Below are 26,655 nucleotides of genomic sequence, written 5' to 3' on the forward strand. Positions count from 1 at the left end.
TGAATGCACACGCACACACACACACACACACACACACTACTTATGCATCAGTAATAAGTCTCTGAGGAGACACTAAACATCTGGATTAGATTTGCTAATCAGCTCCTACTCTGCTAGATGAAGACGTCGCAAGAGAGAAGATATTATTAATGATGGGGTACGCCTCCCTACTAACACACACACACACACACACACACATGCACACACACACACACACACACACACGCACACGCACACACCAGAATCTACACACCTCTAAACAGTTGTTTACATCACTAGACAAGGTTCATTACTCTAATGTTTCCTGTCTCTCGGTCTCCTGGGTTTTTTTAATGTTCCTGCTGTATGTGTTCACCTTGTAGACAGCTGTGTACGTGTGTGTGTAGGTGTGTGTGTGTGTGTGTGTGTGTGTGTGTGTGTAGGTGTGTGTGTGTGTGTGTGTGTGTGTGTGTCTGGTTAATTGTCACGCTTTATCTGTCTGTGTTTGTATATCATTTTGACTGGTGACCTGAGAATGAATTCTTTTTAGTTAAGTTAAAGACTTAAAAAACACAGACAATAACATTGCAAGATCCCTGGCCATAACCTGATTTAAATACTAAATTATGATTGTGAATTTTAATACAACAGTCGGGACGCAAAATGCTGCCAGTCTCTCTTTATGGCTGTGTATAGACTAACATTGCAGTTTTCATTTTTAGTTGTTTCACATTTTAGGCACATAGAATGACTTACAGCAAGTGCAAAAGTAAAATAAGCTTTAATTCACCAACATTAGAAGCAACCAATAGTAAGAAAAGCTCAATATTCCCGTGACAATAGAACGATCATGTGCTAGGAAAAGAAATATGAGAAATAAGAGCTAAGGAAAGAGACAGGAGGGTTTTTTTTTCTACTTTAAGATAAGAACATATTAGAGCGAGCAGAGGAGGAAAGATGTTGGCGAGGGATATGATTCAGAGGGGATGTGAGGTACTCTCAAGAGATGAGTTTTCAGCGTACAACGGAAGATGAGGAGAGACTCTGCTCTCCTAATTGGAGTTTGCACCATTTATTCACCCTTTGACAGCCTGTTGACAGTGGGGAGAGTTAAATATGAGTCAACATACTTAACATGATGACAGGCCGGCAGAAATGATTTAAAAATATGTGGTTGGGGAATATTCAACTGCGGGAACGAGTGCATACCCCACAAGTGTGTTTCCCCGTTCAGCCGCGCCTCTGAGTGTGTATCTACAGGACACAGTATGTCCAAATGAGACTGGGACCAAAAAAGCCAAGAAGGGGGGATCTCTCTTTGGTGGTGATGGCCATGATACCACTGAGAAGTCTGGGGTGTGTGTGTGTGTGTGTGTGTGTGGCACTGGACACTTTGTCGCTGACATTTATAAGCGTGTGTGCATGCCTCTCTCTATTATGCACATATAGTAGAGACAGAGAGGGAGAGAAAGCAAGGGAAAATCACTGAAAACATTAAAAAATACTTAAAAAAACAGCTATCAGTGATGTGCTTTGCATGGGTCCATTTTGTTGTTTGGTGGTGTATTTTTGTTATTCCTGTGGATAACTGGCCAAGCGTAGATGATGTGACGTCATGTCCAGCTATTTCCAGCAGTGCAGCTATAATGGAGTTTAATAGGAGAAATATGTCCAGCGATCTAAAACATCAGTGGTAAACGTCCCTCAGAATCAAAGAGCGAGGGCTTCTTTCTTGATTCACCATTTTGCACCGACGTTCAACAATCATACAGGGAGAAACCCATCATCGAAGAGGCAGAGAGACCATTCTCTCCACAGACAGTAGGCTCAATAGACCAGAATGCAGTGCAGCAACAAGACATGTTGTGAGAAAGTGGTGCGACTCCGCTATCACATCACTATAATTATCGCTCTCTCCACCTAAACATAAAACCAACGGCTGGATGCTACAAGTCCAGGCGAGTTCACTGGGGAATGTCGAAAGGCATTCTGGGAAACGTAGGAAATCACTAACTGAAGCAAAAGTAGGCAGGTTGAGAGAAAGTGACTACAACAAATAGGTATAATCACAGCACTTCATCACAAAATAAGCACAGCACAGATTGACGATGCATGACAGTGTCAGCGTGTCTGAGGGAGGAATTTCCCTTTAAAGAGAGAGGAAACGAGGGGAAAAAGAGAGGAAAGAGAAAGGAAACGAGGGGAAAGAGAGAGGAAAGAGAAAGGAAACGAGGGGAAAGAGAGAGAAAAGAGAGAAAGGTGGCCGGTCAGACTAGCCATCCGCAGTCTGTCTCCTTGTAATTGCTCCCATGGCTCACCTTGTCAGAACAACAACAGCAGAGAGAAGGAGTCTGGCTGAGGACACAGAACACAATGACCGTCTGCTATCTTCCTCCACTTTATCTTCTCCAACATGAAACCATCGAAGGCTGCCCTGTTCTTTTTATTATGTTTCCGTTTTATCGTGACGCCTCCCGACTCTCTGGTAGGATGCACATAATTGAATGGCCGTGAACCCAGCATGCACCGCTGAGCATTTGAGATGCGGTAGGTATTTGTTCTTTGAATGAGTCTTATCTGCCTTAAATTCCTCATATCTGCACTGGCCTTTTTATGTTTATTTTACTTAGACTCCAATTCCCCTGTGGAAATTAATTAGGTGCATTCTAATCTTACCTATAGTGGGAAAGGTCAAAGCTATTGAATGATAGCCGATTATATCAGGTAATTTGAAACAGCTATTTTTCTACACAACTACAGATTTTGGGCTAATAGTGCTACTGTAAGATGAGTGACCCCTAGAGAGCAAACCTTACCTTAAACTGGGTCCATGTTGCACCCCAACCTTATGGCTTTATCTTTGTGTTTTGTCTCTTATTTACTAAATTTGTTTCTTTGTCTTTTGTTTGTCTTGGCTATAAATCACTCTGTACACCTTGTTTTAGAAAAGTGCTACACAAATACAATTCTTATTACATTACGGAAAACTCATTGTTGGCTCCAAATGTTTTTATTTGTATTATGAAAAACTTGGTTAAATAATTCAAAGGGCCCAAACACAGGAATTCAAATTTTCCTCTATTTATATACATAAATTATCAAATAATGGAGATGTTAAAATGAGATTTCATAGTTTTCATTTTCAAAAATCCAAATTTTTTTAAAAGCAGTTTTGGACCTGTCTAGTGAACGCATCACAACTAGGCTAATTGCTAAAATCCTTCAACTCATGTGAACTGACACCCCACCTGTAGCCTCCAATCAGCAGGTGTGCCTCATCTGAATGGTGCTGCCAGCCAATCAGAGGCCAGTATTGTGACAGTTCTGCCTGTGAGGACTTAATCTTCAAATTCATTAATTACTACATTTATTTGCAAAGCATCATGAAGAACATTATTTTTGTCCTGGATCACAGTATATTTGAAAACAAAATCATGAAAAGTGACTAATTTGGAAGCTTTAAACAAGTTGGGCTCTGAGTGATTAAGTGCGCCCAGAGATTTAATGCTTCTGCATGCGCTTAAAAAAGTCAGACAGCGTAGACTTTGCTTGTCAGTCATTGATCAGACTCAGAAAAAGCTTTTTACTCTTGGCAGCCCCTAACAACAGACACACTAAGTCCAACAATGGGTTTGGATACAGCAGCCAGGATGACCTTGTGGAAAATATAAGACAGGACGTCCAATCTGAGATGGGGAAAAAAACCAAGGTGGACTTAATATTTTTTCCCCTGTAACGGCAAATTGGATTTTCCCTTCCTTTGACATTCGAGATAAGATGGGATGCGCAGTTAAAATTTTATTCAGTCAAGTTCCCCTCGTATATCGAATGGCTGAGAGAGATGATTTATGTATATGTATTCACATCTGCTGATATTGATAGGGAGACAGTGATTGAAGTGCGCTCTCCTTTGAGGTGCTGCTTGATATGGGATCTGAGACAAGAAGTAGAGCAGAACTGAAGCCATCTGGAGTTATAAATCATCCCAGATATCACTCACACTGCAGCGGTGTCTGTCTCCCTGTCTGCCTGTCCGTCTCTCTGCCTGTCTGTCTGTCTGTCCGTGGGCCTCGATGTGTGTGTGTGTGTCCGACTGTCTCGTCTGCCTAAGTGTGTGTCTGTGTGTCCCATGTGGCAGCTGACACACGAGGCCTCTTTGCAGTGACAAATGAGTCAGACAGGAGTCGTCTTCGAGGCCTTTGGGACAGCGGACTGACCTGACCAAGACTGTGTTTGTGGTTCAGTGGAGCGTGAAGATAGACGCCCGACTGTATGCTGGTTTGATTTACAAAGTGTTACAAGTGTCTGTGTGTTAACAGCATCCTCCTCCTGCCCATTCACACCGATAACTGGTTTTCCCTCCTCGCATAAAGCCGTTACAACAGCCGCATGCAGCTGAGGCTTGAACCGAGCACAATGGTTTACACTGATTCATCATTTAGCAATGACAGTTACTGATTCTAACCCCTGACCCTGCGTGTGTGCGTGTGTGTGTGTGTGTGTGTGTGTGTGTGTGTGTGTGTGTGTGCGACAGGATCTGGGAATCACATCTGACTAGCTCATTTAATCAGAAGCCAATGTTGAAGAATAAAATGTCTGTGAATATCTGCCAATATGAGCTGGCACCAGTATAATAGCAGTTGTGTGTGTGTGTGTGTGTGTGTGTGTGTGTGTGTTCGTGTGCGTGTGCGTGTGCATGTGTGTGTGTGTGTGTGTGTGTAAGCTTAAAAGTCTTTGAAAATGCTTCCCACAGTGTTTGATGAGAGACTATGAGCAAGCTGCCGCTGATTGTTGGCTTGTTATGAGAAGATGGAGAGAGAAGAGACAGGAGGAGGGTGAAGTCGGAGGCAAGGTGGCAAAAGAGAGCGAGAGCTGGAGCGCCGACGAGAGGAGGAGAAGGTGAAGGAAAGGGCACGATGGAGAGAGGAGGAAGGAGAAAGATGGAGGAGAACAGTTAGAGAAGCACAGAAGGTTGCCAGGTCGAATCCCCGGGGAAAGTCTCACCTCTGTCAACAATTACTTTCAAGATGCACTTTGGAAAACGCACTTAAACCACAGCAAGCTCTACTGGAGCTGTTGAGTCGCCGATAACACAAGACGACACTGCTGTACTAAATATTAGGTGAGGTGAATCCAGGTAAAAGCCATTATCCCTTATTGATTTCCCCTTAATAACCCCTTGCACCCCTTGATTTCCCCCTTAAATTTCCCCTTAAGTAGCTTCAAAGTTAGAAAAATATTTTTTTTTTCCATACTGTACGACAATACATATTCTGTATCTGCTCATTCCAACGCTCCATTGAAGCTACAGCACGCTTATATTGAGTGAAATATTTAAACCCAAGACACAATTTTTTATGGCTGCACCATTACATCAAATGGAAAAAATCGAGATGTCTTGTGCATCATTTTATACACATTTCCCTGCAATTCAGCATGACATATTTGGTATGTTTGTAAACCTTGGGATCTTGACAAGAATTTGGAATTGAGCAAAGCTTGTGGATTGTGCAGAAGGGGCTGCAACTCTATCAGGAAGATGTCACTAATCTTTTGTAAATTCTGTGTATATTGCGCAGCTGCCATGTTGACTGTGTGCATGAATGTAACCTTCCCGAGCTATGACAAGGGTGCTGAAATTCTTCATTTGAGAGTTATTCTCCTAACAAATGTCGTTCGCTGTAACATAAGACAAACATGAGTCAGATGGTGTTAAAAATCGATCAACCACAAGTTCTAGAGAAGCTCGTAATGTTTAAAAGAGTAACATGAAACGCAGTAAGTTATCCAAAGTGCTGCACAGTCCTGGCAGTGTATTATATATATATATTTATTTCTCATGTGGCTGACCCCAGTGGGAACCGCTGCAGCCCCCATGTACACATTATCATCTCTGTTTTCATAACACCTGCTGTACTCCGAGTGGAGCAGAGGAGATCAGATGCTGTTGCTCCCACATCAGCGATAAAAAACATTCAACCTCTTGTTCTCTCGCTAACGCAGTTTTTCCCTCCCTCTCATGTTCTCACTCCCTCAGTCCAGAACAGAAACACAAGGTGGAGCGCATAAAGCGACCGCCGCTGAAGGTAAATCAATTGTTCTCCTGTTGTTCACCCGATTGTCTGCGTGCGTGCGCGCGTGCTCGCACACCGGTGTGGGTGTGTTTCTGAGGAGAGAAAAGGGCATAAACATCCCCTACAATCAGCGCGCCGTTAGTCACCCATATGAAAGACGAACAGCGCGCCGAACGGGAGGCTGCGCACGGTTCGAACCGGTAAAATAATTACCTCCGACCTGACAAAACAGTGAGGGTCTTCTGCGGAGGCGGCAGGTTGCGGCGAAGCTTTTATCGGAAGCCGAAGTGGCTGCGGCAAAGCTTTTATCAGAAGTCGAAGGTAATAATGGGATAATTGTTTTGGACGAGAGCTGCCTCTCCCGTCGGTACCTGCGCCGGGCCGCTAACTGCTGCTGGCGCCGCGCGGGCTCCAGTTGGCAGCCGCCGCGCTGTCATGTGGTCGGTGTTTATGCATGTACGTGTGTGTGTGTGTGTGTGTGTGTGTGTGTGGATGGGGTTTGTGCTGGCATTTGTTTGAGTGTCTGTTGGAGTGGGTGTGCGCATGTGGGTTTGAAGCGTGCGAGTGTGTGTCTCTGTGTGTGTGTGTGTGTGGAGAGAGAGAGAGAGAGAGCCGGGCCAAATACACCATGTTTTCTGAATCTTTAGCCAGCCAGCCACCTAGCAGGGCAACGTGAATTAAAGCCGGCCATCCAATCTTCCCTTCATCAATCCCTACACCTCCGGCTCTCCATCGCCCCCCTCGCCCCGCTGCCTCAATCTAATCCTTTCCCTCTTCTCTCTCTCTCTCCCAAGTCTTTTCGTTTTTTAAAGATAGTTTTCGTGGCGTTTTTTTTCCCCGTTTTATTAGAAAGTATGCGGCGGAGAGTGACGGGAAGGATGGGAGAGAAAGAGAAGAGATGAGCTGCAGCAAAGGTCGTGAGCTGGATTTAAACGCTGCGAGTATGTGATATGTGACAAAATGTGCTGAACTACCGGGATGCCACGCCTTCTTTCCCTATTCTTTCACCCATCTCTCCCTTTCTTCTGTCTTTCTAGCCACTTTGCTCTCCCTACATCCCTCTTCATCCATCTGGTCCTCCTTCCTCATCCCTCCTCCGTCTAACTGAGTCTTCCTAAATCTCCAGGTTGTTTTTTGTTTTTGTTTTTTTTGGCATGATATGGCCCCCTCTCCTGCGTGACACGCAGTGAGAGGCAGGAGTGTGCAGTCTGGCTTTGTTTTAGCTATAGGTAACGGCGGGGGGGAAACGTGCCCTCCTCGTTTTCGATGATAGAACAAAACAACTACAGGGAATATACGCCGTATAGCTCCGGTCTTCTGGGAGCAATCAGAAAGACGGAGAGAGAGATAAAGAGAAAGGGAGGGAGGGAGGGGACTGATGCAGGGAAGCTATGGCACACAAACTGGGGTCTAATGGGAGAAATGTTTGAGATAAAGGGATGGATGGGAGAGGGGGAGAGGAAGGGAGGGAGGGATAGAGGGAGAGAGGGAGGGAGGGAGGGGGAGATGTCAGAGAGAGCAGCAGGGAGCTTGGGAGAAAGGGATTGGTGAGAAAACATCATCAGATATATCTGCTCTTGTGCCCCGCTCCCTCCCCCACCGCCTTCACAAAAGAAACCTGAGAAGGCAGGGATGATCTGTAAGATGATTAATGAGTGAATTTTATATTCCTGATATTTAGGTTTTTTTTAGGGATTCTTCTAATTAATTTAACATGTTTCCTTTACTCTCATAAAGAACATCCTTTCCGCATTTCTCCTTAGCTCTTATTTTTATTTACTTTCCTAGCACTTCTCTCTCAAATGATCATGCTTGTAATGTTGATGATTATTCTACTGTTACACTCAATATCCATCACCCTGAATTTTTATTTGTCATTTTTAATTCATATATTGCCTATAATTCCTAGATTTATCTATATTGTACCTTATTTTATCCTGTACTATTGTAATATGCTTTGGCAACACTCAATACTACTTGATTCCTGCCAATAAAGCTTTTTCTGAATCTGAATCTGAATCTGAGTGTCAGCTGAATGCCTAAAATGTCAAATGTTAAGGTATAAAAAATGAAATTAAAACTGTGTTGCGCTGCACTTCAAAGTAAGGCGCTTGGAGAAAAAAAAGAAGCAATGTAGTAAGCAAAAAAAAAAAAAAAGGCAAAGGGGGGAAAGAAAAGCGAGACGGGGAGGGATGGAGAGATGGAGAGAAGGATGCAGGGTGGTAAGCAGGGAGCAAGGCAGCGAGGGAGGGCAGATTAGAGAGCATTTTACACTCTGAGCGCTTCATCCATCAACACAATCTGCAAAGCTTTGAGGAGAGAAGAGATGTGCAAGCTTTTCATCCAGAAATGTTTGCTCTGCACTGTGTGTGTGTGTGTGTGTGTGTGTGTGTGTGCAGAATCAGCTATGTCACTCAAGCACAGCAAGCGGTTCAGTTGAGCACCCAAAACCAACCAACATAGCACAAATCACACACACACTGAAATGCATTTCCACCTAATAAAATCTGATAGCACGCCAAGCCACAGACTCTGTAAGCCAAAGACTCTGAGATGCACAGGGCAACATTTTGGCCAACGCCGATGAGCAACAGTCTCCAGCAAGTTGGCTCGGCGTCGCTGCTCTAATCTAATGGGAACATGTTGTTTCTCGGAAATATTTAAACCGATTGTTGACGCTGTGTCCCGCTTTGTTGCCCGTTGCTGGGAGTGTTACCCATCCACACTGTCCCCAAAACTGTCAAGTGTATTGCTGTCCTCAGAGGCAGAAAAATAAATAAAGAAATAAATAAATACCAAAAAATCAAAAATCTACCTCACTGCACAAACAAATGAATCAAAGATAAGCTGCTCCAGATGAATTTGTTATTGAAATATCAAAGCAACTTCTGGATTCACATAAGCAGCGAAGCTCCTGGGTTTCAATCCCAGCATCCCTCTCTCTCTCCTCTGTCCTCTTAATGTTTGTTTCAAATGCAGAGACACAGACTCTGATTGTGCAAAACTAATAATAATCCTGGTTTGACCCGTTTCCTCCCCTTTATATCCCTTTTTATGAATATACGTGAGATCAATAAGGGAATATAAGGCTCAGATGGATTCACACGGGCAGTGGATTTGATGGAAGGAGCAGATGCTGTAATGTTTTGTCTACATTGCGGATTTCTGTGCTGCTTGTCTGCTGTTGCTGTCTTTTGTTTCCCCGCAAGACATAGAGCTCATCTTCTAGGAGAAGCATGAGTGATGTAGCTTTTCAACTCAACCAGAGATCTGACTGTCTCAGGATAAGAGTGTGTCAACAGTGTGTGTGTGTGTGTGTGTGTGTGTGTGTGTGTGTGTGTGTGTGTGAGTGTGTGTGTGTGAGTGTGTGAGAGTGTGTGTAATAACTGCCCCGTCTCCATCCAGACGGACTTCACAGGCACTTTTGGTGTCAAATATCTAATTCTGTCCTCCTCAGCTTTAAATGACCTTTCATGTCACTGCTGTACCTCTCATTTATACACACACACGCACACACACAAACGCACGCACATACACACACACACACACACACACATTCAGTCAGACACACGCACCCCTCCAGTTGCACACACACAAAATTGCGTGCGTTTTCTCTCTCTCTCCCTCCCTCTCTCTCTGTCAGGGTTGCCATGGAAGGAGGTTTTCTTTGCTACCATGACAACATGAGTCCTATTTGGTCTCCCCTAACGACGACGGAAGAATGGAACAGACAGCGCCTGGGTGAAGTAGATGTTTTTGGAATGGTGACTCTGTGATTCACACACACACACACACACACACACACACACTCTCCCTCTCCTACCCTTGCCAGGATAGTGTATGTAGTGTGTGTGTGTGTGTGTGTGTGTGTGTGAGAGAGAGAGAGAGTGTGTGTGTGTGTGTTGCATAGGACGATTCTATTATTGCCAGTGCTTCCACTTGTGTGTGTGTGGCTCTGCTTGCATCTGTAGCCCTTGAGCATTTACTTAGCGATCTGCCTGAGTCGATTACAGGTGCATTTCTGATCTGAACTGGCAGCCCAACCTGGCCACATTGTTATGATTTGGTGAGCCGAAGGGGGGAAAAGTCAGATAAATAAAACTCCTGCTTATAATTAGAGCCGTGACGACAAAAAAATGACCCCAAACCACCTGCAAAAACCACCGAACAACGGCTCTGCCTTTAGATACCTGGAGACTTTCAAGCCCTTGAGAAACACTTATTTAGCAACCCGTTATTCTTCTGAATCACCTGGGTTCCCACATAATAAAGTATCAATTCATTTAATTAACAAATTATTTATACACTACCAGTCAAAAGTTTGGACACACCACATTTTTCTTTATTTTTACTATTTTCCACATTTTAGAATAATAGTAAAGACATCCAAACTATGAAATAACACAAATGGAATTATGCAGTGACCAAAAAAGTGTTAAACAAATCAAAACTATCTTATGTTTTAGATTCTTTAAAGTAGCCGCCCTTCGCCTTGATGGAAAGGGAAAGGCTTTGGACTTGGGAACCTGAATCCCTCGATCAAATCAGAAGTAACAAGCCTGGGTGTTATCTTAGATTCTGATCTAAGTTTTAATTCCCATATAAACAAGGTGACCAGAACAGCATTCTTTCATCTTAGAAATATTGCCAAGGTGCGGCCCTTCCTAACCCAGAAAGATGCTGAAAAGCTAACTCACGCGTTTGTTACAAGTAGACTGGACTACTGCAACGCCCTTTTTACCGGCCTCCCAAAAAAGTCTATTGAGAGGCTTCAGCTTATCCAAAACGCTGCAGCTAGGCTTTTAACAAAAACAAGGAAGCGAGAGCATATCACTCCAGTTTTAGCTGCATTGCACTGGCTCCCAGTGTCCTTTAGAATTGATTTTAAAGTCCTTTTACTTGTATACAAAGCTCTTAATGGCTTAGGACCGGCCTACATTACAGAATCCCTGCTGTTCTACATTCCATCAAGAGCCCTCAGGTCTTCTACTGCTGGTTTTTTAGAAGTACAAAACCCCACTCAAAAGAAGATTGGGGATGCAGCCTTTTTTAACTATGCTCCTAAACTGTGGAACACCCTCCCAAAGAATATTAGGGAGGCGGGCTCTGTAAGCATTTTCAAACGACTGCTAAAAACTTATCTTTTCAGCTTAGCTTTTAAGTAGCCTTCATTTTAACTGTTTCTGTTCAGGATCCCAACAGAGCTGACACGGGCAAGTACAAATTTTCATTGGTCTTGTCCGGGTAATGCTTACTTGCACAAGTGAACACTATATGTGGGGGGGACAGAGCTTTACCCTGTATGATTCTCATCCATCTGTGGATGGTGAGGTTTTTGACCAAGAGGAGAATCTATGATTCTCGTCTGCCTGAGGCAGTGAGATCTGACGTAAATATCGGATCAAGAGTAGAATCAGGAAGGACAGGGGAAAAGTAAATTAAAGAAAAACATATGGGTTCACTCACAATGTGCATCTAAAAGTGGGAGTATTTGTTGTGTTCTTCTATCTTTCTATTTTACTTGATTTGATCCTTTTAATGCAATGCATCTTGCTTGTTCTTTTATATGAATTTTATCTTTTTATCTGTCTTTTATCTGCCTTTTATTGATGTAAAGCACTTTGAGCTGCATGTTGTGTATGAAAGGTGCTATACAAATAAAGGTTATTATTGGAAAGAAATTCACACATAGGCATCAACTTCACTATTTCTATTTGTCTAAGAAACACATTTCAAGCATTTAAAGCATAAGCCTTTAGATCAAAATGGCTTTAAGGTGATGAAAAACATAGTTCATTCAATCAGGTGTGTCCAAACTTTGTGGTAGTGTAAATGATTCACTAATTCCTCTATCTATGGATGAATTGGTCCATAAAGCATGTCCTTACCTTAAGTCTCTCGGACACCCCGTCAGTGAAGCTGATGGTGAACTCCTCCACCTTGGGAACCTTCAGCCTCTTCTTCTCTGTCTGGTACTCCGTACGGGTTTTCACCACCACCTGGAGAACAGAGAGGCCCGGCAGGTTAGTACTCAGGGATGGAGGTGTGGATGGAGGGAGGGAACGATGGAGGAATGAGCTACCAGCAGAGAAGAGAGAAGAGATGTGACGTCCAGGTGGCTCAGCGAACTGAAGCCCATACCATGCACTTAATCACTCATGGGTTTGAATCTGACTCACAGCCTTTGTTTCTTGTCATCTCCCTTTGCTCTGTCTCCGATCTTTCCTCCAACCACTGTGTATGTTCTGATAAAGCAGAAACGCCATAAATAACAGCAATCTTTCAAAAGAAGAAAGAGACGGGGAAACCACACAGTCCAATATCCCAAAATCGGAAGGATGGATAGAGTGATGGATGAATGAGTAGGTTGCTATTAGATACTGAATCTGGTGAAATATGAAAACACACACGCACACAAAACACACACAATAGCACAATTGTCCATATATCCTGATAGCTAAATCAAAAATTGGAAGCACGCACTAAGGCTTTCAAAGTAGATTCGCACTCTTTGCATTTATTTAAACATTTATGCACGGTCTACTTCATGGGTGTGTCAAGAAGAAGAAGAAGAAGGCTGCGGTCGATGCGCAGGCTTTAAATAAATGTAAAGAGTGAGAATCTACTCTCTAAGTCTTTAGTGCATGTGCTTCCAATTTTTGATTTAGCTGTAATTAAGCCTTTCGAAATGCACCGCTTGAAACAAACAAGATTCCTGACAAGAAGTTGTTGTTTTTTTTCAGCCATATATCATGATATAAATATCCAAATAATGAAACCTGGGTCTCAGAACTAAAGTTACCCCCAAACGCCCCCCAAAATACAAAATATCCTACAGGAAACAGTGGTGCCAGGCATCTGTCAGACGTCTGGTTTAAGCTGCGCTGCCCTGAATCGAGGCCCCAAAATCAGAGAGGGAACCGCTGTGCTCTGTTACAGCAGCCAGAGGAGTAAAGGGCCGGGGCTAGTGCCGCCCTGCCCCAATACTGTCAATCCAGCACTCCTCAAGCAAACAGGTTTAGAGCTGCAGTCAAAATACAGCGGTCAGGACGAGAGGGACGGAGGGAGGAGAGACAGAGTGAGAAAGAGAGAGAGAGAGAGAGATAGGGAGGAATAGACTCAGCAAGTAAATAATCAATTGTTATCTTTCTCATTTCAAACGTTCAGCTGTTTTGTGGAGGGATACTGGTTCAAATCCTGGAAAAGCTGGGGAAATCTGGGTGGGGAAAGTGAATGGGAAACGCTCTCCACTCCTTCAGCAACTAATGTCGAGGTTCATTTGAGCAGAAGACTGTAGAAAACTGTACTGGGCAGATAGCAGGTGTGAATGTGTGTGGCTGTGGGAGTGTGAAGCAGGACGCTGATGAAAGAGAACGTGCACGCTCTTCCACTCTTGCCTGGATAACTACAGGTTTGCTTCGAAAAAACAAAAGCTAGTCCTTTGTTTTCCTAATTCTGATGCAACCGATTAGTCTACAAATAAGAAAAGAAAGGGTATAAAAATGTAATCTATGCAATTCTAGCATAAATTGTGCCTTCAGCAGACACTAGATTTATCAATTGCTCACTCGCAGAAGTTGCAGAATAATCATCCACAGGAATATTTCAGGAGGTTTTTTCATATCTACACTGAACGTACAAAATATTAGGGTCATCGTCCTGATATTGAGCTGCAACCCTTTTTGCATAATCCATATCTCAGTCGTCTCAAATCTTAAAAATCCTTCTCTGACTCGTCTGCTTCTCTTTATCTGCATCTCCTCCTTTGTGATCGGTCTAGATTTAATAAGGGAAATCAATGAGGGAAAATGGCTTTTACCTGGATTCAGCTCATCAGTGTACATCATCAATCATGAAAAGTGTCCCTATTGTTTTGTACATTCAGTGTATATTAATGTGCACCAGAGGAAAGGGGAGATACAGAGAAATAGCACGCGAATGACAAGGCAGAGGAGAGGTAGACGGAGTGAAAGAGAACAATGTCTCAATGTCCTTGTAATCCTAATTGTGCTGCTTCTGAGCGACACTGAGTCACTTTGACACAAAGGGAGGAAAAAAAAAAATGCTGCTGTGCACACAAGCTGGCTCCACTATCTGAATAACAAAGCTGTCGGTCGGCTTTATGGAGCTCTTATCTAAGTGTAGGCTGCGGTAGGTGTGCGGGAGAAGACAGAGCGGCTGATTGGACCCCAGAGGCTGCGGGGGCTCGCGGGCTCCGGCGCGGCACCGCCACATTTCAAACTTGTCACAGCCATAAATAACGTCTTAATTTTTGCCTCGACTTTCTCATCCTCTGACTCATTTCGCCCTCGCAGAGCCTCTAGGTTCCAACGGGCTACGTCGCTCCATTACTTCGTCTGCCCTGTACTCGGCGTCCCGCTCCCTCATTTCGTATTACCTAATAAAGCGGCCATCAATCAACGTTGCCTCATTTACGCAGGCCTTCGGCTGTCAACAGCTCATAGAAAATTACTGAACACCGCACCTCCAGCGCTGATTAGCCAGGTCCCCACACTGTCTGCGAACTGCTGAATTTATGAACAATAAAATTTTGTCCCAACAAAGCCCGGCGCAAAATACATCATATAAATGACGCAGGCCAGAGCACTCCTGATAGAAAGAGTGAAAACATAATCACAACTCACTCACTAATTAAATCTACTATTTACAGCAGCACAGACTCCTTTATTTCCCGCTGCAGTTTCCTGTGAGAATCTATTTGTGGAGACTCAAGTGGTCATAAAAGAGGAGCAATTTCTTGAAACTTTTCCGCTTTTGGTCCCTATTCAGCCGCTATTACGAGTGAGAGCAAGCCGTATTTATTTGTGTACTCTTCTTGGCTTACTGTGACCTTTTAATGTCTCTTCGACTGACACAGAGTCGCTTCTAGATCGGTAATAGGCACCACAGAGCAAGAAGCAATCCACTTTCTGTGAGGAATACGTATCTAAAGTGACACTGGCCACTAACTGTAAGCAATGCAGTGATGTGACGCTGAATGTTTTTGAAGTCGGCCGGAATTGACTTATGTGAAATGACGCACTGAAAAGGTTATGAGGTTTTATTTTTATCAGCACTGAGAATGAATGGATGAATGAATGAATGAATGACACAATGATATATGACAAGTAAATTTCAAGAAAGATACATTTTAGCTTGTCAAACTGAGAGATTAGGCTTCTCTCTCTCTCTCTGTCTCTCTCTCTCTCTCTCTCTGTCTCTCCATCTTCCTCTGTCTCAAATCACAGTATTTTCCTATTTCATTTTCCCTGTGGAACTGCTGTCAGAAGTTTTCTTTTTCTCCCCATCTCTCTCCCCCCTCCTCCTTATTCCTCAGACCTTTTTATCACTATGATTGCTGCTTCATTTTTTTATCCCCCAAGACTGAGCTGCAGGAGAGTTCGTCTTTGGTGGAGTTGCAGTGTGTGAGGCAGTTGCAGACATTCTTTTGACATGTTTGATTCTAGTCTTGCCTTGTGAATAAAATCTATACAAAAAAAGCGGTTTCCGAGGAGATCCAGCCTTTTGGTAGCTGTGGTGGTTTGACATACGGTCTAATAGGACCGACTGAAGATATAATCAAAGGCTATCTCTTAGTGAGACTTGTACAAATGAAGAGATGCATTATAAAATATGATATCTGCTATTTGGAAAATCTGACACATGGGATATTAATGAAATACTGTAGCTATCTTAAGACCTTTACTTACAAACTAGCACCATTTTAAAGGATGTGATTATGTATATTTTTGATTATATTGAGCGATAAACATCAAGTGACGCACGAGACAGACATCATGCCCTCGTTTTCTTTAATTCAAAGTGCACAAGATGCATAATTGTTCCCTTGTTTTGATTAATCCCTACCCTTTCATGAATTCCTAATTCGTGTGAACAAATTAATTAACACGTTCATACATTTGTGCATGTTTTTAAAGCGTCTGCTTAATTTAGCTCCTGCAACAAGTTCCAAACAGATTTCACTCACTCACCATAATTAGCTGAATATAAATGATTGCACTGATTTATTTAGTTTAATTAATAAATAAGGGTATATTTAGTTAAATGGCACTTTAGATAAGGTATAATGGATATATTTGTTGATTAAAAAACAACTTGGGGCATTATTAGTAGTAGGAAACACCTGACAACTGGCATATTGAGAGCTAATGGGCGTTCCAACACCGCGGCTCAGAAAAGAGGTTGGTGTTACAAATAGATATGTAATGCATGTTATATAGCTACACACTTTGTATGTGGCTCACACACACATTTGCATACAACATGCTATTGAGTTAATACATATTTTGCCTACAGGACGGCCACTCCCTGGCTCCACACACAGCCAGACAGATACATTTGGAAAGAAATTATATATAATTTGCAATTTTTTTCAATAATTTGTCCAATTAAACTTGGCTGTTGATTCATCTGGATGTCTCCCCAAGCCCTACCAAGTGATGCATCTCATCATGACAACAATTATTTAATGATCCTTTACAGAGTTAACATGCTAATCCTGCTTCCTGGAATCCCCCTCTCATTTATGAAAACAAGAACACACAGCGCAAAGAATGAATGAAAGAAACTTAAAAGTAACTCCAAGGGAAGCGAGGAGGGAAGGAGGACAGGATAAGGATGTGAAAAGAGAGACAGGTTGAATGGGATCAGAGAACGGTTGGTTGTAAGAGTCTTTACACGGTCTGCTGCTGCCTTTGAAATGTTCCAGCTCTTTCTACCTGAGAAGCTTTCTTCTCACAGACAAGAAAGGGAGAGAAGAAGACACCCAGCCGGATAGATAGATAGATAGATAGATAGATAGATAGATAGATAGATAGATAGATAGTATTTCAAGACAACCAATCCCATCACTCTAATGTCTGAGAGCAAGCTAGGAATCCTGTGTGTGAGCGTGTGTGTGTGTGTGTGTGTGTGTGTGTGTGTGTGTGTGTGTGTGTGTGCAGCCGACCTGCTCTGTATCAACAATCACACTAACCAGCCCCGGCCTTGATCTTTACAAAAGCCCATTGATTCGGTCGACTGTTGTATCGAACTTTTCTCTTCCGCTCTCTTCTCTCCTCCCTGACCTTCTTCTCTTCCCTCCATCTGCCTGTTGCTCTTTTCTCTGCTGCTAATGATTCCCTCTTGTGTAGAAGGTACATCCCTATCTATCTATCTATCTATCTATCTATCTATCTATCTATCTATCTATCTATCTATCTATCTATCTATCTACCTAGCTACCTATATATCTATTGATTGATCTATCTATCTATCTATCTACCTATCTATATATCTATCTATCTATCTATCTATCTATCTATGTGCCAGAACAATCAACTAGTGTGAGGATGTCAACGTTTGTATTATTTTTTTTTTGTACTTTCATTTCTTGCACATTTGCGTTTCAGCTTTTTTGTTTCTTAGTTGTATTTGTAGGCCATTACGTCTTTTGGACGTGCTAAAAAATATTTTGGATAGTCTTGCACTTTCTCCATCTTTCAAAAATGACACAATGGTACAACATTCTTTTAAATTGATATTGACCATTCTATGACAAAATGTATTTTAGTCAAAACAGACAGTTCATGCTAATTTTTCATGGTTAATATTAGTTAATAGTTCTGTTTTTGAAGTTATTTTGCCCATAGCCCAATAAGCTTATGTTGAATTTTGTAATTTTTTACACACAGACTAGCCAATTAGTCATTCAGACAACCCACCGACTACTATGAGAAAAATAGACTTCTGCACATCCCTACTATCTATCTATCTATCTATCTATCTATCTATCTATCTATCTATCTATCTATCTATCTATTCACCCCCACCCTTCACCCCTCAAACTACTAGCAATCCAATCAGGATATTGGTGACCCAGCGGTGGCCTGGGTGGCGGTGACGCGTCCCTGCCCAGATGGAATCAAATCTAATACCTCTCCAATCCCTCAGCCTCAGTAGGCCACAGCAGCGTTATCGTGTGTGTGTGTGTGTGTGTGTGTGTGTGTGTGTGTGTGTGAGTGTGTGTGTGTGTGTGAGCGTGTGTGTGAGTGTGTGAGTGTGTGTGTGTGTGTGTCTATGTGTACGGACGTATGAGCACGGGGCGTACATATGTGTACACGGGTGTGTGGGTGTGTCTACATGTGTCTATATGTGTGTGCGTGCCTATATGTGTTTATATGCAGTTCATTGCCAACCCTGCCGTCACCGCCCTCGCCCCTGCAGATATCCCTGGGCAACCCTGTAGCCGGGGAGGTCACACAGTCATCAGGCCGGATCAGGGTAAAAAACAGCTGGGGTCGCTTTTGTAAAGCTGCTGATCTGAGGTGCGAGTCAGGTCACATGATCCAATAAACCTGCCTTTAGCTTTAAAAGAAAGAAACTGGTCCCAGGCCAGATCCTAAAAGCTTGATAAATGTCCGACTCTGACTGGGTGGGGCGGCAACAAAAGTTCAACGAGATTAGAGAGATTTTGATCACATATAGATACTGCTGGTGAGAGGTTTGTTGTATTTTAAGGTTTACTGGTATAAATCCACACACAGGTAAGCCTTTCTACAACACTGTTATTGTCTTCAAGATAGAAAACGGCACATTGAAGCCCCATTATAAAACTCCTCAATGGGAATTGGCATAAAAAAAGGCACTAAAAATACCATTACATTTTCTTACACCATCACAAAAGGACAGAGCAGTGTGATATGGTTATGATCCATTCTGTATGGGGAAAACAAAGCTCTGCATGCAGGATTTCCACCAAATGAACTGTGATGGCAACCATCAGCCCCCCTACGCTCCGATGTCTAATTACAGATTTCATTATTTCCCTTGGCTTCTGTTGTGTTCATGCATCGCTTAACCAGGAAGACAAATTTTCACACTTACTACTGGAGACAAATCCAAAGATTTAGCAGCACATTGACCTTTACAACTCCCACGCTGTCCCATCGGAAAAGCAAATGAGTTCACAGGCATTTTCGCAATTAAAGAGCGAACTGGGCGATGTTCATTACACGATGTATACACTGTTCGCGGAGTTCAAGTATGGAAAACACAATAGTTTGGCGACATTTTGTTCACCTTAAACCGGCTCATACAGTGGCTGAGCTAACAATTTCTCAGTCTTGTGAGCACACACCAAGTGAGCAGCATACCAAATCTGCAACAGCTGTCAAAAAGTGTATCCAAAAGCAACAAGCAACAGCAATCCCCGTCCCGGCGTCTCCTGAGGCATGTAAAAATTCATTGATAGTCAACAAAACAGCAAGCCTGCTCCTTTGCCTGCTTTCCCTTTCATATGTCAACAACAATAACTCACTGGTGTTTTTGCAGGAGTTCATACTATACCCAAGTTATTTTCTCTCTCTCTCTCTCTCCCTCTCTCTCTCTCTCTGCTTATTCAGCTGCCCCTTGGGGAACAGACTCCCACGGCTTTGTAACTTGAGGACACCTAGCAAACACACACACACACACACACACCTGCCTCATCGCACATCCCCCTGCACGCACACACACTCAGTAACATGTTCACCCAAAACACACACTTGAGCGATCACACAGTATGGTGACACTTTGACACTCCAAGGTGTGTGTGGGTGACTCTGTGTGTGTGTGTGTGTGTTATAGTTTCAATCCAATGGCAGCAGTGAGTGTGTAGTGATACTTTCTAGTCTAGTGGGATTGATTTCAATAGGTGGAAAATGACTGACAGCTCACTGAGTACAATGTCATGAACTGGTGGCTGCTGACTGAAATGATGTTTCACTCACGCACATGCTCACACACACACACACACACACACACACACACACACACACACTGTACCCATACATACACACACTCGCTCCCTCAACATGCATGCAAGCTCCATTCTGAATGTAAGTGCAGTGCAAGCATGTCTTCCTGTGTGTTCTTGCGTGTGTGTGTGTGTGTGTGTGTGTGTGTGAGTGTGTGTGTGTGTGTGTGTGCATAGTGAGTGACAGCTCTCCCCAGTTAGCAGGTATATGAAATGGAAAGAGATTGTGCCGCCCTCAGCAGAATACACAATGAGGGTTCAGTCGGAGCCGTATGCTCCTGTCTGCAGCGGCGCCAGCGGACAGTCGCTTCGGGATTTCTTTCAGTTTTCTGTGATGCCTTGACAACAAAAAACACACTTCAAGAGTTTCATTCCAAAATGAGATATCCACCTTTTGAAAAATGTGACACCACCTACTCTTACAAAATCACTTAAATTATGATGCTTTTTAAACGACAGTAGGTAACTTAAGTGCTCGGCTGACACAATGACAAGGCTTTTACACTCTTGATTGTCTCTCTTTTAGAGATATTGAACGGTGAACTTTAAGTAATTGCTGTACTTTCTGTCCCTAAATGGATATGTAGCGTTTTTGAATGAAACTCTTGGCAACGCTGGCACAGTTTACTGCAGTAGAAGTGTGACAATTAGTGAAAACTGCAGTGCCAGAATGTTTTTTAAAGGCTGCGGGGGGTATTAAGCGACGAGTTACTGACCAAATTCGCGGCCGTTGCAAAGTATATGGTTTGCAGTTAACGGTTACTTAATGAAATACAATTAAAACTTGTGACGGCGGGCAGGCCAAGTGGATAGAGAGACCTGGGTCTTGGCAAGCGATCAGTGGTGTCCGAGATATTGTGCAGACAAGTAAACAAATGTTGCAGCGCCCCCTTTAGGCCAATTAGTGCAATTTTTAAAATGCCGTACTGGAGTAAATGAGACGCATTATTCCCTTACGTTTCGTGAATATCCAATCAGTGATGTCCAAGATATTGTGCGTGACGTACAGACAATTAAACAAACATTGCAGCGCCCCCCTTAGGCCAATCAGTGTAATTTTTAAATCCGATCAGAGTCCAAGATTTTGAGACAGACTGATCCATAGTTGAGACCTTATGAGATGAAAGCTGACCAACTGGTGCCTGTCACAAGAATGAATGTTCGCAATATCATCTTGAAGCGCTACAATAGATATTTGATCCATGACCCGGGGGGGAAACACACATTCATATTACTGTAAAATGAAAAATCACACTCTACTCTTGAAACAAGCCAAACAGCATCCCACAATAGATGCGTAATAAAGCCTCTATATGTGCCATGAGCATCTATGAGCTCGCCCGTCGTCTAATTCCATTCATTTTCATAATGTGCAATCAGTTCAGCTCTCTGTTCAGACCCCGCAGAAACACCAATCAGCTCCCCCTCCTCCCATGTTGAACTGCGACCATGGTAACTGGATTAACTACTGCCGGAGCAGTTACTATGGGATGTCGAGATGATAAATGACAGTCTGTCTGGCTCCAAATCTGTCTCCTAATCTCAGCTGGAAAACAAAGGACACGGCTGGGAGACAGCTGAGATGAATGGATGTGTGAATGAATGAAAGGATATGGGTGTGTGTGTGTGTGTGTGTGTTGGGGGGGTGTTGTTAAGCATAAGAGGGTTTAAGGACAGCGTAGGTCAACGATATAGAGTAAATAGACACAAGCAGATTGGGAAAAACAGTAAATAGATGCACAAACAGGCAGGAAAAAACTCTCTCTCTGTCTCTCTCTCTCACACACACACACACACACACACATGCACACAATTAGGCTAGTCTCTCACCTTGTCAGGTGCTTGGCACTGGAGGCTGCCAACATCCAGTGGAGTGATGAGGGGCACATTCTGAAAGCCGTCCTCCACACTCACTGGTTTGGCTCCTTTGTCTTGAAGATTACTCCCTAGTTTCACCATCTTTCACCGCCCTTATATATTCCTTTATTTCCCAGAAGACTGCTCCTGTGAATAGGAGAAAGAGGATGAAGGGGTGTTTTTTTTTCACAGTCTTTCAGATTTTATAAATGAAACCTGGCAGAGATATGATGGAAAAGATACTAATAAAGATGCTGGATATGATATATTGATCACATTTGAACTTGATTGCAGCCTCAAAGTACAAAACGAAATTTAAAAAAAATCTATATCAAAAGACTGGCTGTTTTGTTAAGAGACATGAAGAATTTCAGAATTGGAGCCCGCATTTCATTTATCAAGCAGGACAAAATAATGTTTTGCGGAACAATCAATACTCACTGACAAAACACTTGGAAACAAATTCTGTTTGCGCTATAATCCCGCCTCGGACCGTTAACCCCCCCACACAAAAAAACGGCAGCGCACCAACAGCATCTCCCCCCACCTTCCTACATGGATAAAAAACAACACAAATCCAAAACAACACAAGTTACTTACAATTGATCCTCGTTTTCGGTCCGTCTCCTGTCTGCTGCGGCAGTGCTGTGGCTGTTCAAACCCGGAGACAGGCGGCGGGGAGCGGGTGAGGCTGCGGGCTGCTGATGCTGCGGTGAGGCTGCTGATGCTGCGGGTGAAGCAGGCTGCACCGCCGGAGACAAACTGGATGTCTAGCGGCAGCTTTCCTAACAGCAGGCAGCCCAACCCCCTAATCCAAACACAGCCTTTCACCCTGCGAGCTACACCGAGCGACTGGAGCTGCCGCTAGGGGGATTTTGATCTTTTTTTTTTTTTTTTTTTTTTTTTTTTTTTTTTTTCTTCTTTTTTTTTGTCTCGTTTTGTTCTGCCAAACTGGAGGCTGAAATTAATGTTGCCTTCCAGTGATGCTCCAAAACTCCTACATCCGAAATTATAATTCTGACATTTCAAGTGATTTTGATCGGGTGCAAAAATAAAATAGACCCAGTTACAAAAGAGGTTTTTGGCGTCTGTGGTTTTTATTTTAAGAAATTAACCAGAACAGAGAAAGAAAGTGTGCATCATGTGACAGCTGAAAGTTAAACAAAGGGTGAAATAAAAACATACAACAGTAGGCCACTAATTATTTACAGAGAATGCCAATAATATAATGTATGACTTTTACAACCAATTATTGACACAGCCTCCATTTTCTCCGCCCCCTAAACGTCACATCTCGGCAACTCGGGTATCTTTCCCACTTTGCTCAATTCAGAAGAACGACGTTGCCCACAGCACTTGAAAGCAGCAGCGGTAGAGCGGCTTGTATTGGTTTATAGCGCCATCTGGTGTCTGATATGGGCGCTACAGCAGGACCGAGACTCGTTTTTGACACAAGGTTTCCACCACGAGAGGGTGTGCAAAAATACAGTAGAGAGAGAGAGAGCGAGAGAGAGAGAGAGAGAGAGAGAGAGAGAGAGAGAGAGAGAGAGAGGTTAACTGTAAGTACACCTTATGTTATCCTATACTAATGTAATATGCTTTGACAACACTCAATACTACTTGATTCCTTCCAGTAAAGCTGGATCTGAATCTGAGAGAGAGAGGGAGGGAGAGAGAGAGAGAGAGAGAGAGAGAGAGAGAGAGAGAGAGAGAGAGGGAGAGGTTAATATTATATTTTGCTGGTTTGTGTCCTCAGAAACACAAGTTATATAAACACAGTACACACACACACACACACACACAATAATACATGGGAGGGGGGAAAGAGAGAGAGAGAGAGAGAGAGAGAGAGAGAGAGAGAGAGAGAGAGGAGAGAGAGAATACTTTGACATTAAAGGTGTTCTGAAGTTTTATTACAAAATAACATATCCATCATGTGAAAAATGTGGCACCAAGTCTTTCAAAACGATTAATAGCGCAAAATTGAAACAAATTATGATGATTTTTCAAAGATAGTAGATAACTTCCATCCTTGGCTGGTAAAATCATGATGATATTTTAGAGATATTGAATGATGAACTTCATGTAATGATTTTATTTTAATATTCTCTAACAAAATGTACAGTAGTGTTTTGGAAATGAACACATCAAATGTACTGTAGCTCTCTTCCTCCTGCTCTCTCTCTCTCTCTCTCTCTCTCTCTCTCTCTCTCTCTCTCTCTCTATCTCTCTCTCTGTATCTCTCTCTTACACACATGACCCTGTTTTCAAGTTTCAGTCCTTCAGGATCCATGAGACTTGACACCTCACATTTTTCTCTGTCATCCTGTGTGACCTAGTTGAAGGATAAAGAGGTGATATGATAATCCACAGTCTTTTTTTCAGGACATTAAAGGTGCAACGTGGAGCATTTTTAAACACCAATATATCATCATCATCAAATTAATCATGATACCTTGGTATAATTTTTGCAAACAAATTAGATCATGGTTGAGATGATTGGTAGACTTTATTTCACGCTATTGTTAGTGCTAGTGTTTCCCAAAATTAAGACCACATTTCCCATAAACCCTGTTGCTTCCTGTCCCCCTTGCACTTTATGAAGAGGATAAACATGTTGGAAGTGATTTTTCCATCAGCCTTTCAGTCGTTCCACCGTCTGCCAGTGTAAGAAACTCTCAAAGCTTTAGCTCTCTGTTTGTGCTCAGCAGCTCTCTTCCTGTTTTGTGCCATAAAGCAATCCAGCAAATTTCCAGCGATATCCAACCTGGTGTCACACAATGTAAAATACTGACAGCAGCCTCAGACTTTCTAAGACAAGACTGTATTATATACAGTATGTCAGCAGTCATTTCTTACTTTAACATTTGATTATCATCAACAGTCACAAAACATGTAGATACTGAACACATTAAGAGTTCTGTTCCAAAATGAGGAAAAGTGACACCTACTCCTACAAAATGATTGGTAGCACCAAAAAAAAAAAAAAAAAAAAATAGAGCTTAGTTGGTGGAGAAAATTATAACACTTCTACACACTGTGTGATGAAGAACTTCAATATTTTTGAACTGAACTCTTCACATCTAGCCTTTTGTTGTGTTCAGTTCCTCAACAGTGCAGGATGCAGCCAGCTGGTGGAGTTATTGAGCTGTAAGTATGAAGTGAGTTTTGTCTTTAACAAACCAAACATCTCACCAATTCATGATCCACTCTGTGCCCTTGGCTGGATCGGTGGATGTATAACACGCATTTATGGATCCACATCATGAATGATGTAAGTGAATGAGTGAATATGTGAGTCGTGTATGAGCTCTGTGTTTATGCACACATGAACTGAGGTTATATCAAGAGTGGGTGTGTAGGACCTCTTCACAAGGCTGGGTAGTGTGCATGCGTGTGTGTGTGTGTGTGTGTGTGTGTAACCAGAGTCCCAAGCGGTGCACTCAATTCAGTGGCCTACTTTTACACAGACTCTTGTTAGACATGGATGAATGTGGACAAGACATCGACAGTTTAGACCAAGCTGGTATTTGTTTTAAAATGCCAAGTTTGTGAATTTTACCAAAATCGTAGCAGTAAATGCTGAGGTCTAATGTATTATCTACTGAGGTCTAATGTATTATCTACTGAGGTCTAATGTTTTATCTACTGAGGTCTAATGTATTATCTACTGAGGTCTAATGTATTATCTACTGAGGTCTAATGTTTTATCTACTGAGGTCTAATGTATTATCTACTGAGGTCTAATGTATTATCTACTGAGGTCTAATGTATTATCTACTGAGGTCTAATGTATTATCTACTGAGGTCTAATGTTTTATCTACTGAGGTCTAATGTATTATCTACTGAGGTCTAATGTATTATCTACTGAGGTCTAATGTTTTATCTACTGAGGTCTAATGTATTATCTACTGAGGTCTAATGTTTTATCTACTGAGGTCTAATGTTTTATCTACTGAGCTCTAATGTATTATCTACTGAGCTCTAATGTATTATCTACTGAGGTCTAATGTTTTATCTACTGAGGTCTAATGTATTATCTACTGAGGTCTAATGTATTATCTACTGAGGTCTAATGTATTATCTACTGAGGTCTAATGTATTATCTACTGAGGTCTAATGTTTTATCTACTGAGGTCTAATGTATTATCTACTGAGGTCTAATGTTTTATCTACTGAGGTCTAATGTTTTATCTACTGAGCTCTAATGTATTATCTACTGAGCTCTAATGTATTATCTACTGAGGTCTAATGTTTTATCTACTGAGGTCTAATGTATTATCTACTGAGGTCTAATGTATTATCTACTGAGGTCTAATGTTTTATCTACTGAGGTCTAATGTATTATCTACTGAGGTCTAATGTTTTATCTACTGAGGTCTAATGTATTATCTACTGAGGTCTAATGTATTATCTACTGAGGTCTAATGTTTTATCTACTGAGGTCTAATGTATTATCTACTGAGGTCTAATGTATTATCTATCAGCAGAGCCAAAATGAGCTGTGAAATCATACAGATCAGGTCTGCTTAACATACTATACGATTCTGCAGTAGCTCGGCAAAGAAATAATTAATGGTAGCAAAATAGCTGCTCATAAAATATTTACTGAACGCCTACTTCGAAGCCCGTTTTAGCAAATAGTTAAGGTGGCAAGGCGCTAATTGCAACCTGCTTTGCTTGTGCTGCATATGGAGAGGCGCTTCTTTGACTCGTCAAGTCTCAGCTGCAAGAGATGGAAACACTGAACATGTAACGGTGGCTGTCAGGTCTCATCTACTGTCAGGGGACAGTTGAACATTTAAAAGGGGAATGGCACAGTCTGATATTACATTACGTACAATAATATTACAATATTACGTTACATAGCAACACCGAACTGTGAAGACAATAGGGAAAAATGTGACACAACATGGCAGGTTGCCCATAACTGAAAGGTCATGGTTGCA

At 42.3% G+C, this 26,655-nt stretch overlaps 1 protein-coding gene across 1 annotated transcript in view; it reads right to left on the reverse strand.

The window, feature by feature from the left end:
- nsg2 (neuronal vesicle trafficking associated 2) overlaps positions 1 to 21,807 on the reverse strand; it is a 33,455-nt gene extending 11,648 nt beyond the window's left edge. Inside the window, exons 1-2 of the mRNA XM_071902780.1 lie at positions 21,679 to 21,807; positions 11,942 to 12,052 (exon numbers count right to left, since the gene is read on the reverse strand). Coding sequence (XP_071758881.1) covers positions 11,942 to 12,052; positions 21,679 to 21,807 — 240 coding nt within the window. The remainder of the gene's footprint in view (positions 1 to 11,941; positions 12,053 to 21,678) is intronic.
- Positions 21,808 to 26,655: the final 4,848 nt, after the last annotated feature.

The sequence above is a fragment of the Centroberyx gerrardi genome, chromosome 11, assembly GCF_048128805.1.
Source record: "Centroberyx gerrardi isolate f3 chromosome 11, fCenGer3.hap1.cur.20231027, whole genome shotgun sequence".
Taxonomy (NCBI): domain Eukaryota; kingdom Metazoa; phylum Chordata; class Actinopteri; order Beryciformes; family Berycidae; genus Centroberyx; species Centroberyx gerrardi.